Here is a 14,453-nt window from a genome sequence, read left to right as displayed (position 1 = left end):
AGAGCTATGGATCAGTGTGATTGTGCAGGGATTAGGAGGTCTTTTGGATGTATCCAGCTCTATTTTAGTCACTAGATCCGTAAGTCCCAAGAAGCAACACACTCTAAGGCCCTAGCAATTCAAGCAACTGGTTCAGTTGGCTGAGAATTAATTACTAAGAGATGCCCCTTCTTGCAACATATATTGTGAGCAGTGCTACAATGAACATAGGAGTGCAGAAAATTTTTCTGCGTTGGTTTTTGGGGCCACAAGGGTATATTCCCAGGAATAGTAATGCTCACTTTCTGGCAGATGGAAGAAATGGAAGCTCAATTTCTAGTTTTTTGAGGAATTTCTATATTGTTTTCCAGAAAGGCATTTCAAATCAGCATTCCCACCAGCAGGGATGACAGTCCCTTTCTGTCTGCATCCACACCAGCAATAGCTGTTCTTTTTTTTTTTTTTTTTTTTTTTAAATTTTTATTAAATCACCATGTGGAAAGTTACAAAGTTCTCAGGTTTATATGTCAGTTATACAATATTCAAACACCCATCCCTTCACCAGTGCCCATATTCCACCACCAGAAACCCCAGTATACCCCCCGCCCCCACCCCCTACCCCCTACTGTATAACTAATGAATTTCACTTCGTTTTTTCTTTACCTTGATTACATTCCATAATTCAACACAAAACTCACTATAGTTGACATAACTCTCTCTCTCTCTCTTTTTTTTTTTCTCTTTTTCCTTTTCCCTTTTTTTTTTTTTCTTTTTCCCCCTCATCCCCCTTCCTGCGCCTCATAGTATGGTGTACGCCACGCCACGTCGGCCAGCGTGGGGCTTTTGCTTAGTTCACAGTCCAGAGGTGGCTGCTACATTAAAAAACTTCAATACTTTCAACAAAAACTTACTGTTATTATTTGGAGTTTCCCCCCAAGTCAGACCTGTTCAAATGGAACCAATTCACATTGCTGACAATTATAAATGTTAAGTCGCGCGGACGCGGCAGCGTCCGCGCGGTTTTGGGTTTCTGTATAAAGTCCAGGGAGAATTCTGCCAGAAATTACATAGCCCAGCTCACAGTCCCAGTGCATTGCTGTAAGAAGTCTCTGAATTCAAAGTCTTTAGGCGCAGAGGGTCCGATTCGCGCTCAGCAGCTCCGGGTTTATCTGGGCCGAGGGCGTGCCGGTTACGCCCCCTTCCCATGAGTTCCTGGGAGCCCCCAAAGTAAAATCCGAATACCTGTGGGTCTGGAATCAGAAGATGGCGCCTGCCACATGGTGCCGCCAGCCTGCCGCTTTCCATGCAGGAAGACAGGGTGGGGGGGGGGAGAAAAATCCACCCCCAGCAGCACCGAGTTGTAGCCCAGTTTGGTGTCCCAATGCATTGCTCTCAGGTGCTGCGCTGGATGCCCGAATGTGTTACATCTTTGGAGTCAAAGTCTTTAAGCGCCGCAGAGGGTCCGATTCGCGCTCCAATAGCTGTTCTTTTTGATGTGTGCCAGTCTCTGTGGTATGAGATGATATCTTATTGTTTTGATTTGCATCTCCATGATGATTAGTGATGTAGATCAGTTTTTCATGTGTCACTTGGCCTTCACACTTCTTCTTTGAGGAAGTTTGTGTTCATCTCTTCTCCCGATTCTTGATGAGGCTGGATATGTGTTACTGCCTTATATATCTTGGGTATTAACCCTTTATCAGATGAGTGTTAGGTAAGTAATTTTTTCTCATTCCGTGGGTTGTCTTTGTATTCAAGTCATTGTTTCCTTTGAAGTGCAGAAGCTTCTTAGTTTAACGTAGTCCCATTTGTTTACCTCTGCTTCCATGTGCTTAGTCAGTGGTATTTCATCATTGAAGATTTCTTGAACCTCAATATCATGAAAATTTTTGCCTACATTTTCCTCTAAGTACCTTATGGACTCAGGTTTGATATCAATACCTTTAATCATTTTGATTTTTGTGCATGGCATTAGAAAGAGATCTGAGTCTATTTATTTGTATATAGCTGACCAGTTTTCCCAGCAACACTTGTTGACAAGGTTTCCCTTGTTCTACTTCATATTTTTGCTACTTTATTGACGATTAACTGATCATATATCATGATATTCAACTCTATTTCATTGATCTGTGGATCTGTCTTCATTATAATAGCATGTTGTTTTAATTAGTGTTGCTTTGTAATAAAGTTCAAAGTTGGGGAAAGTAATGCCTCCCATCTTCTTTTTCCCCAAGGATTGTTTACACTATTCTGAGAGAGAGGACTGGGGGATGGGGTGCGGAATGGTTGTTATTGTTCCACACCAATTTCAGGAATGTTTGATCTTTAAAAAATGAAATGAGTATCATTATAGGGACTGCTTTGAATCTGTACAATTCTTGGGGAAATATTGATGTTCTATTTATATCAATTTTCCCAATCCATGAGCAGGGGACATATTTCCATTTCCTCATGTCCTCTTTTATTTCTTGAAGCACTGTTTCATAATTTTCTTTGCGTAAGTCTTTCATCTCTTTCATTGAGATGATTCTGAAGTACTTGATTTTCTGGGCACAACTGTGAACAGGATTTTTAAAAAATATTTCTTCTTTCCTAGAACTATTGTAATATTACAACAGCAATGTTCTTTCTAATGTGAAGGCTAAAAGTCTAAAATCACTCTATAAACAAAGCCTAATTACCACTGGAATCTCAAGAAGGAATCCTTTTTGCCTTTTTCTAGTGGCCAGATCTAATAGCTAAACCAGTATCATCATCAAATGATAACCAACTTATCCATTATGACCTCTTATTTACTAAGATGATACAATCCTATTCTTTAGGCCCAGAATGTGGATCAAATGGTAGTACACATCCACTAATGTGTGAGGCCTAGGGTTCAATCTTCAGAACCATGTGGTCCCTCAAGCATGGCAGCAGTAGTGATGCCTAAGTACTGCAAGAGTCCCTCCTACTCAGAAACAGAAAACAAAGTAAAAATCACAGTCAGAGATTCTGGCTAGGCATGAAATAGAGATGGAGGTTGTTGTTTGGGCCACTGTAATCTGCAGGCACACTAACACATAGCTGTACAATTACAACTAAATGAGCTTCTGTTGCATACTTACTAAATAGTATAAATATCCAAAGATTACAATTGAACTGTTGCCTTCAATTACATACATATACATCATCTTTAATATCTGCGTTTACCAACAGCTAGGAATATATACATCTAATTGTTTTCTTTTTTTTTCTTTCTTTTTTTTTTTTTTGCTTTTTGGGTCACACCCAGCGATGCTCAGGGGTTACTCCTGGCTTTGCACTCAGGAATTACTACTGGCAGTGCTTGGGGGACCATATGGGATGCCGGGGATCGAACCTGGGTCGGCCGCGTGCAAGGCAAACGCCCTACCCACTGTGCTATCGCTCCGGCCCCCATCTAATTGTTTTCAATGGGTCTTTATTAGCTAAAAAAAAAAAGCCCAGAAAACATCGTCTTGTGCAGTATCCCCCAAAATGTATCCCAGTAGTACATAATCCTCAACATATTCTGAGGAAAATGCATTTATGAGATGAAGTAAAATCTGAAATAGCTGCATATAACATCCATGCTGCGTTAAAATATCTTGTACTTAAGAATTTAAAGCCCCACAGGGTCAGAGCGATGATACAGCAGGTAGCACACTTCCCTTGCATGCTGCTAACCTGGGTTCAATCCCTGGCATCCTATATGGTCCCCTGAGTAATGTCAGGAGTAATTCCTGAATGCAGAGCCAGGAGAAACCCTGGAGCATAGCCGGAAATGATTCCAAATTTTAAAAAAAAATAAAGCCCTGTTAAACAAATACTTGGTTAAATTTATTTGGGTTGGAGTGATAGCACAGCGGGTAGGGCATTTGCCTTGCACGCAGCCGACTGGGGTTTGATTCCTCCGTCCCTCTCAGAAATCCCGGCAAGCTACCGAGAGTATCCCGCCCACACGGCAGAGCCTGGCACACTACCCGTGGCGTATTCGATATACCAAAAACAGTAACAACAAGTCTCACAATGGAGGCGTTACTGGTGCTCACTCGAGCAAATCTATAAACAACGGGTAGACCGTGCTACAGTGCTATTTCATAATTTGCATATAGAAAAACCATAGACTTTTAAATATTAATTTTGTATCCTGTCATTTTATTATACAACTCTATTGTTTCTAGGTGCTTTTTTGTACTCTTGAATTTTCCAAATATAGTATCATGTCATCTGCAAAAAAAGTGAGACTTTGACTTCTTTCCTATCTGAATGACCTTCATATCTTTTTCTTGCCTAATTGCTATGGCAAGTACTTCCATATTAAATAGAAGTGGTGAGAGTGGGAAACCTTGTGTTTGATCTTGCTGCTTTCAGTATTCTGCCTCTATCTATGGTTTTTGTCATTCTGATCAGGATGGGTCTTGGTGTATTTTCATTTAGATTTTATTTGATATCCTTCAGGCCTCCTGTACCTGGGTTCATTCACTCATTACCTCTGGGAACCTTTCAGCACTCTGACTGTTTCTTCTTCATCAAGGTTGTCTTCCTATTCCTCTGGGCCCTGATGATTCTTGATATGGTTTCTCTTGAATTCATCCAAAAGCTCTCTCGTCATCTGACTTATTTTGAGTCTTTTTTCCAATCTTCTGCTGTTGTTTGGATATTTTTTGCACCACACTTTTCTCTGCTACTCTGCTACAGAGGCTTTCAGTAACTTTCATTTCATCAACTAAATTCTTTAGTTCGTTTCTGCCTGAAGTTTCCTCATTTCTGCTCTTATAGCCTCTTGTGTTTCATTGACTCTTTCATTGCTTTTTGAGCAATGAAATATCATTAAATATCCTCCACATTTCCACTTTAAAGTGGGAAATCTGAGGGGCTATATAGATCATTATTACTGGTTGAACCTTCTGAAGGTGTGGTTCTGCGCTACTTTACCACTGTGACCTTTACAGTTTGGAGTTGTTTCTTTTGTGTTGTTATGTGGTTAGGGAGATACAGTTAGGATGTTGTTGTACGTTTACAGTGAGTAATGAAGACATGGGGAGCAAAATGGCAATCCTGAGTAAAGAGCAGGGCCCCTGACACTGAGCTTCCTCAGTTTCCTGGGACTGGGGCTGGATGAAGCCATGCCACAGTGGCTAAGCAACTTTCCTTCTCCTTATCCATTTCATGGGGAGGGAATTCCTGATCAGGGGGAAAGTGATGTTCTGAGTTGAGGTTTTTGTTTGGTTTTGTGTTGTTTTTGTTTGGGGCCAGATTTAGCTATGCTCAGGACATATTCCTGCTCTGTGCCCAGGGATTACACTGGCAGTGCTTGGGGGATAACAAATGATGGCTAGGATTAAACTGGAGTTGGCCACATGCAAGGTTTTTTGTTTTCTTTTTTTGTCATGTTCTTATATCTGCTTTTGACCTCCATCTGGGCAAGAATAAAGATTTTTGTCATTTTATTATTATATCTTGATAGTCTGATTCAATACCTAGTACATATGATTGGTGTTCAATAAATATTTGTCAAATGAGGGGAATGAATGAATGAATGAATGAATGTAGTAGGCATATCAGTAGATGTCAAAATAATTTGTGGGTAGGGGATCCTGAATGATGATTAGGAGACATCAGAGCTGCAGTGATACTTGGTCAACCTGGCGTGTGGTTTAATGCAAAGGTGAGCAGATGCTGTACAGTTCAGTCTTTAGATGAGGCATAACTGTGTAACCAAACAGTGCTCAGGGGCCTCCACAACTGCACCTTAAAAAGCTTAGGGGACCATGAGGTGCTAAGGACCTAACCAGGCTCAATCACATACAAGATGTGTGTATTAACCCCTGAATCATCTCTCCCACCCTTGTTAAATTTAATTCTAATTAATCTCAGCAAAACACTGAAAAAAATGAATGGTAATAAAGAAAATAAAAGTTCACCTGCAGAGTGTCTAAATACATGCAATTAAAAAAAAAATTTAATGAATCACTGTGAGATAGTTACAAGCTTTCATGTTTGGGTTACAGTCACACAATGATCAAACACCCATCCCTCCACCAGTGCACATTTCCCAACACCAATATCTCTGGTATAACCCCCCCTTTCCCACCCTCCCCCTTCCTCCATGGCAGACAATATTTCTCTCTCTCTACATTTGGGCATTATGGTTTGCAATACAGATACTGAGAGGTTATCATGTTTGGTCCATTATCTACTTTCAGCACACATCTCCCATTCCGACCGATTCCTCCAGCCATCACTTTCTTAGTGATCTGTTCTCCGTTCCAGCTGCCTTTTTCCATCCGCTCATGAGGCAGGCTTCCAGCTATGGAGCAGTCTTTCTGGCCCTTGTATCTACTGTCGTTGGGTATCAGCCTCATGTTATATTATTTTATACTCCACAAATGAGTGCAGTCCTTCTCTTTCTTAGCATGATACTCTCCAATACATGCAATTCTTTTATCCACAATGTCCTTCCTCATTAACACTCTCTTGCACTCATACATATCCTTTTTTTATTATAATCTTTTATTTTTTTTGTTTTCAATTTATTCTTTTATTGAATCACCATGTGGAAAGTTACAAAGCTTTCAGGTTTAAGTCCCAGTTATACAATGCTCGAACACCCATCCCTTCACCAGTGCACATATTCCACCACCAAAAATCACAGTATACCTCCCCCCACCCGCCTGTGTAACTGAAAAATTTCACTTTACTTTCACTTTACTTTGATTACATTCAATACTTTTAAAGACAAGTTCCAATTAATTATTCAAAACTAATAGGACTTCCAAAGAGGTTATCTTTATTCATTTAAATCTCACTTAGGCACTTCTGTGTAATCTCCACGTGTTTATTTTTTTTTTCATAGTATTTTCACATGTATTGCAAAGACTTGCTTTTCAGACCAAAATGTTAGTTCCTTTGGAGCAGAAACCTTTAATACTTGCTTTTCATTAACTGGCAGATAGTTCATATCATCTAGCACAAAAGTACTCAAAAAAAGTTCTGCGAGTGAACAAAACATTTTAAAAAGTGGAATTAATAGTTAATCACAGAAATTTACCTCTTACTTGTTTTCTTAGTTTTTCAATTTCTTCTTTTAGGTTTCTTATTTCTAGATCTTTGCTTGCTGTTAATGGACCATCACCAGTTGAATGTTGTAGTGCTTGAACTGTCTGTGTTGACTCTTAAAATAAAAGGAATAAGAAAAAGGATAAGATATATGGCCTTTTCAGAACTCTCCATGACATTGACGTTAAAAGCATCTTTAAGAATAAAACAGCACTGACCATGCAAGTGGAAGCAAACATAAACAAATGGTATTACATCAAACTAAAAAGATTCTGCACTTCAAAATAAACAGTGACTAAAATATAGAAAATGCCCACAGAATGGGAAACAATATTTACCCAATATCCATCTGATGAGGGATTAATATCCAGGATATACAAGACACTACTAGAATTGTACAAGAAAAAAACTCTCCAAACCCATCAAAAAATGGGGAGAAGAAATGAACAGAAGTTTCCTCAAAAAAGAAATACAAACGGCCAAATGGCACATGAAAAAATGCTCCACATCCCTAGTCATTAGGGAAATGCAAATCAAAACAACAATGAGATATCATCTCACACTACAGACACTGGCACACATTCAAAAGAACAAAAGGGATGCGCCTTCACTGTTGGTGAGAATGCCGACTGGTCCAGCCTTTCTGGAAAACAATATGGAAGTCCTCCAAAAACTAGAAATTGAGCTTCCATATGACCCCGCAATACCACTTCTCAGAATATATCCCGAGGATGCAAAATAGCACAGTAGATGACATCTGTACCTATACATATTCATTGCAGTACTGTTCACAATAGCCAAAATCTGGAAAAAACCCACGTGCCCTAAAACAGATGACTGGTTAAAGAAACTTTGGTACATCTACACAATGAAATACTAAGCAGCTGTTAGGAGAGATGAAGTCATAAAATTTGCTTATAAACGGATAGACATGGAGAGTATCATGCTAAGTGAAATGAGTCAGAAAAAAAGTAACAGACATAGAAGGACTGCACTCATTTGTGGAGTATAGAATAACATCACATGAGGCTGACACCCAAGGACAGTAGGTACAAGGGCCAGGAGGATTGCCCCATAGCTGGAAGACTGCTTCCATGAACGGAGGGGAGAAGGCAGATGGAATCGAGAAGGGATCACTAAGAAAATGATGGCTGGAGGAACCAGTTGGGATGGGAGATGCGTGCTGAAAGTAGATAATGGACCAAACATGATTACCTCTCAGTTTCTGTGTTGCAAGCCATAATGCCCAAAAGTAGAGAGAGTATGGGGAATATTGTCTGCCATGGAGGCAGGGGGAGGGTGGGAAAGGGGGGTATACCAGGGATATTGATGGTGGGGAATGTGCACTGGTGGAGGGATGGGTGTGGAGGGATGGGTGTTTGATCATTGTGTGACTGTAACCCAAACATGAAAGCTTGTAACTATCACACAGTGATTCAATAAATTTTTTTAAAAAAAGATATATGGCCTCTTTTAGGGGGAAGGGCCTCCAAAGAAATACTTGGAGGACCTTTAGAATCACTCTCAGTAATACTCTGCTGACCAAGCTGGATGATTCAGTCCAGCAATGCAATACTGCTTGGGCCACCTCCAGAGCTACACCCAGTTGTGTCTGGTGGACAGGCAGTACTAAGGACCATTTCTTAGTATTTGAAAAAGCAATTTATTTCTTCCTAGAGAAATCCCTACATCATTCCACCAAAGCATCTATTCACTAACAGAAAGCACGTAAACACACTAAAATTAAATCATAAAATGCCAGTGCCTGCGTCTTTAAAATCATAACACAAATCAAAAGATTTCACCTCTTAATGGGTGATCTACTCAATGCACTTTGCCAGTGAATCACTATTTGGTCACCATATGAACTAGCAATGAGTATTATCATGCAGTAGCTTTAAAAGATCCTATTTTAAACTATGCATAAAATCTAAATTTGACAAAGGAAGGTTTGGAGCTATTAACATATATAAAGAAATGCTGTCTTTCCACGCTATATTTATCAAGCTGAAGAACAACCACAAAAGACTATTTCATCAATTTGAGACTATTTATTTTGTGATTTTAATCAAAAGATTCAAGGCATTATGGAACAATAACTCCATTGAGGTTTCTGTCATTGTATCATAAAAATATACAGGGAAGCTTTAAGGTTCATGTCAGAAATGAGACCACCCTGACAATGAGTTACAAGTCTCCACCATAAATTTTTGTTAGAACATTATGATTATTTTATAAATTTGTAACATATGAACAAAGAACCATAATCTAAAGAGATTTTCTCATTTGTTTTTTGCTACTTATATAAAGCAACAGCAGCATGCTGGTCAATAAATGTCTGTTAATGTAAGTTTTAGGTGTAAATTATGCCATATTGTACATCAAATTATGGTCTTTATAATAAAATATGGCCTTCATAAAAACATTCAGGATTTCTTATGTTTCTTTTTGTTTAAAACATGCTAACACTAGTGCTTTCTTAACTTACTATATTTTTAAATTTAATTTTGATAGAGTTGGGCTGGAGTGATAGCACAGCAGACAGGGCATTTGTCTTGCACGCAGCCGACCCAGGTTCGATTTCTCCATCCCTCTGGGAGAGCCCGGCAAGCTACCGAGAGTATCTCGTCCGCACGGCAGAGCCTGGCAAGCTACCCATGGCGTATTCAATATGCCAAAATCAGTAACAACAAGTCTCACAATGGAGACATTATTGGTGGCCGCTCGAGCAAATCGATGAACAATGGGAGAACAGTGCTATAGAGCCGTTCATGATGATTACACCCAATATTCCAATACCAATCTCATTAACTATTTTTAAAAGAACATATTTGATAGAGTTGTTCATGATGATTATACTTAATATTCTAATACCAATCTCATTTACTATTTTTAAAGGAACACCTTTTTTTTTATCTTAAGCAAATACAACTTGAGAGTACATAGTACAGAAAGCAGGGCATTTGCCTTGTTGGAAGCTTGCCCCATGTTGGATACCTGGCACCACATATGGTCCTCTGAGCACGACTAGGAGTGATCCCTGGACAGAGCCCAAAACCAAAAAAGGAAAGAAATCCCAGTGGGCATTAATAGGAGCTACTTTCTCGTATCACCCTATACTGCAGGTGATATGAGAGACATTTGGTCAGCAATGGGATGAGGTGAATATCTTTACTTCTCTATGCCACTTCTATCCTTAATCTTAGTTCTGCTAAAATGCTATTTCCTATTTATTATAGATATTCACTAGCTTTATGTCATACTCTCTTTGAATAAAAATCTTACACATTTCCAAACTTAAATAATTTTCCTGTCAAGGAGACAGGCTGGTGGGTGGGAGAAATAACCGTGGACATTGGTGAAGACAAGTTTCCATATTATTTCTTTTATTATTCATAGCAACTTTTATATCAACCTAATATTCTGCTCTCTGAGGACACAAACGTCTCATTGTGGACACTGCTGTTTTTCCTCTCCTTTAACCCAATAACTCATAGATCAAATTCAAATATCAGGTTACCATCTGCACAGGTAATATAAAGCATAAATTGTAGCTGGATTAAATGAATAATGGTTATTCTATCTTAGACTGCCAGTAATGATAGAGAATTAAGAATGTAAGACAAAGGAGACAGATTAGAAATGACATAGGCATATGCCAGAAGGTCTTTATCACTTTAATGGTGGAAGAATAGGTAACTCTACATCAAAAGCATAAATATCACCACTACTGTTTGCATGTTGCTTCAACTAAATAATTTTTTAATTATGTATGTGTATATGTGACCTATTTAAAACTAATAAATAAAGCCCCGGGAAAGGGGGGTATACCCGGGATATTGGTGGTGGGGAATGTGCACTGGTGGAGGGATGGGTGTTTGATCATTGTGAGATTGTAACCCAAACATGAAAACTTGTAACTATCTCACAGTGATTCAATAAAATTTTAAAAATTAAAAAAAAAACCAAATTAATAAATAAAGCCTTACAAAGAGAGTCCAGTAGGGGGCTTCTTGGAAATGTTTTACTCACCCATTAAATGAGAGATATAGAGTCTGAGAGATAGTACAGCGGGTGGTGCCTGTCTTGAATGTGAAAGACTAGGGTTCGATCCCGGCCATCTTTGGATGTATGGCCCACAAAATGAGAGAAAGAGAGAAAGAGAGAGAGGAGAGAGGGGGGGTGAGGGAGGAAGAGGGGACAAGGGAGGGTAAGGGAGGGGAAAGGGGGGAAGAGGAAGAGGGAGAGGGAAAGAGAGAAGAGGGCACGGAAAGGAAGAAAGAGAGGGAGAGTGGGAGAGAAGGAACGAAAGAGAGAGAAAGAGAAAGAGAGAGAGAGAAGATGCTTGGGAGATCACAGGCAGTGCCAGGATTGAACTGGGATCAAACAGTGACTGGTCATACACAAGGCAAGTGCCTGAACCCCTGTACTATCTTTCTAGTCCTTTAGCCCCCTCATAAATGAGAACATAGATCTGTATTATTTAAGAATTTTTTACTTATAGTCAAAACTGCAACCTAGTGGGCAGACTTGCCAAGACAACCACCAAATCCAGTGGTCAAACCAAGTACCAGTCAACTCAACTGCAAATGCTATCACTATCTTATGAACTGAGAAATATGTATACATGCGTGGCAGGAGTGTGGTGCATGCATGACTAGTTTCCACATAGTTTTTGGAAATTTTAGTGTCTGGGAACCAAAACAGCTTAAATATCATACAGAACATGAAACAGTTCTGTACTAAAGAAATACAGTTCACAAAGCCTGTAGCTCACCTACAAAATGAGATACAACTATATACATTGTTATTATCAATAACTAAACAGTTTCCCAAGCCTTAATTTCAAGTATACCATTTCCTGATTATTTTTTTTATCATTACAATTTACTTTAAGGACTGCTTCTTTATTCCCACTAAGACATACTATTGATAACACTTTTCAGTCTCTTCTTTATTTACCCATGATAGATTTCTTAGTCCAAATAGTACAATGACTGCATATGGTTTCATTTTCATTCATTTCCCACTTCTATTTCACCATACTTAGTCTATAATCTTGTCAAAATTCTACTCACTTCCTATTCTGTATTGTCACCCTGCTAGTAGGAAGTGGCTGAAGAAAATACAAACTCATCAGAAATGAGAACTAATTTTAAATGGTTTGGAGATATCTGACAATCTAAGGTATTTCCCCGATCCATTTATTCTTCTATTCTAAATTGACCCACTGACATATTCTCATTTTCTTTTAAACAGCAACAACAAAAAACCCTTTTCCATCTTCCTTGTTTGTGACTGAATCCTGCTATATGTCTGATTTATTCTATCTTTCTTAAAACAGAACAAAAGCACAATGAGGCAGACACCATTTTCCCTTTCTGGTCATTATCTTATATTCCCAAACAGGTACATAACAGCTACTGGTGACCAGTACTTAATAAATAGCTGACAATGTCAAATTTAATAGGATTATGAAACTCATTTTTAGTGGAATTACTGACATAGTGACATTAAAAAAACTCTTTGAGAGTATCTTTTAAAGATGAAAATACACTAATTTTGGACACACGTAAAATAATACTTCGAGACAAATATCCCAGACAAAGAGCATATATGACCACTAAAAAAAAAAAAGAACATTCACAGAAGCAGTACTTTTATAAGGCAGTATCTGGAGATGACCTAACAATAGACTGGATGATACCATCGAAATGCTTGTATTCTGCCTCCCTGCAGCCCTACCCCCAGGCCTGTGCTGAGTCTTGAGCCCACCAGGAATGATTCCTGAGTACGGAGCCAGGAAGACCTGAGAACAGCCAGGAGTGGCTCCAAACCAAAAACAAACAAACAAAACAATACCTATGCTTAAATACTAACCTTGAAAGAAAATACTATGAGTAGGTATAGCTGTGAGAAATATTTAAGAAATTGAGCAAGAAACCGTTTAGCTTAGATTAGTACCTATAAAAGAAAGCTCCAAGAGACACATACCCTTGGACTGATGGGAACACTGCAAAAAGGCACGATCATTCAACCATGCTATTACTTAAATTTAAACTTGCAATACCCACAACTATGAAAACTAAATTCTGTTGTTTGGAAGCCACCTGATCTGTTGTATATGTTATACCAACCAGCATAAACCAAGATGTTGAATAAACATTTAGTATTTACTTATAATGTAATATTGGTACAAGAAAAGGGGATGTTCCACTGACATATAACTAATATGAATGACTATAAAAACAAGCAGACAAAAAGAAGTCAGATGTGTAAGGTTCAAGAAGAGGCAAAAGTAATGATGCAAGTAGTAAGGATATTTTCTTCAGATAGTAAGCTAAGAACTTGCTTAGGGGCAGGAGAAAGATGCATGGGATGATAGAAAGGTTCAATATACAGATATGAATCATAGGTTGCTAAATTAGTTTGGCCTACCTCCCCCTTTTCAGAAAACAAATTACTCAGTACTTCTCTTGAAATCTTTAACACAACAAACAAGGGGAAAGAGTGGCCAAGAGGTCTGAGAAGGGTGTCCTGTGAATCAAATCAGGTTGAAAATGCAACAAAACACAGAAACAACAAAAGGATTTCATCAGCAGAACCACAAAGGAAATGAGTAACAGTAACCAGCAAATAGCTATTGGAAAGATTTTCTTCAGGAGGAACCTCCAAACAGTAAGAAGTTACACTGGTGTGGTCCTAGGATTGAGAAAGGAAGAGGAGAAGTGGACAGAAAGTTACTGGCCAAGTTTTCCTGGAAAAATTTATGAACTGTAAATTCAATCAGTCTTATAAATCTCCATTCACACAAAGCCTAAGCAGGATGACTGGGCCTGGGTCTGGCAAGGATTCTGGCCAGCATTTGCAGTGTGGCCACTCACTACACACCTAGGCAAGGTAACCCATCAGCATTCAAGGATGAGGTAGTACAAAGTGAGAGTGAGAGTGTGAGAATGAAGAACCATGACCATCTTCTCACTCACTGTATATCTGGGTGCAGGCATTCACTCAAACTTAAGAGAGAAAATTTGATGCAAGAAATAAGAAAAGCTGGTATCGGTATGTATGCTGAGCCCAAGACCACAGGTTTGGGCCACCTCTAATCTAAGGATTGAGGCAACAGGGATAGGGTAAAGCAATGGGAACTATGAAAACAGGAATCTCAGCAGCAGCTAGAAACCACTCAGCCCCACATGGGAGATAGGGAATTCTGAACATGAAATTAAGACCGCTACACAAGCCACCACAAAACTAGACCATACCCTAGCCAATACTGCAGTAGACAATGAATCAGAGAACCTACCAAAGTTAATGGGCAAAGGTGAAAGTTCAGAAAGGTTCCCAAACACCCTAACAGCCAAATAACTTCCCAGATGTGAAGTTCAAAGGGACTGTGGTATGGGTGTTCA

At 39.0% G+C, this 14,453-nt stretch overlaps 1 protein-coding gene across 17 annotated transcripts in view; it reads right to left on the bottom strand.

Annotated features, from left to right (window-relative positions):
* The window catches only part of CDC42BPA (CDC42 binding protein kinase alpha), a 334,917-nt gene that overhangs the window by 147,656 nt on the left and 172,808 nt on the right, over nt 1-14,453 (bottom strand). For all 17 annotated transcript variants that reach the window (XM_055146939.1, XM_055146925.1, XM_055146926.1 and 14 more), the window contains exon 11: nt 7,034-7,156. In XM_055146939.1, coding sequence (XP_055002914.1) covers nt 7,034-7,156 — 123 coding nt within the window. The remainder of the gene's footprint in view (nt 1-7,033; nt 7,157-14,453) is intronic.

Source organism: Sorex araneus, chromosome 9 (genome assembly GCF_027595985.1).
Source record: "Sorex araneus isolate mSorAra2 chromosome 9, mSorAra2.pri, whole genome shotgun sequence".
In the NCBI taxonomy this organism is placed as follows: domain Eukaryota; kingdom Metazoa; phylum Chordata; class Mammalia; order Eulipotyphla; family Soricidae; genus Sorex; species Sorex araneus.
Note: the sequence above shows the minus strand (reverse complement) of the source record. Positions and strands in the feature narration are given on the sequence as shown.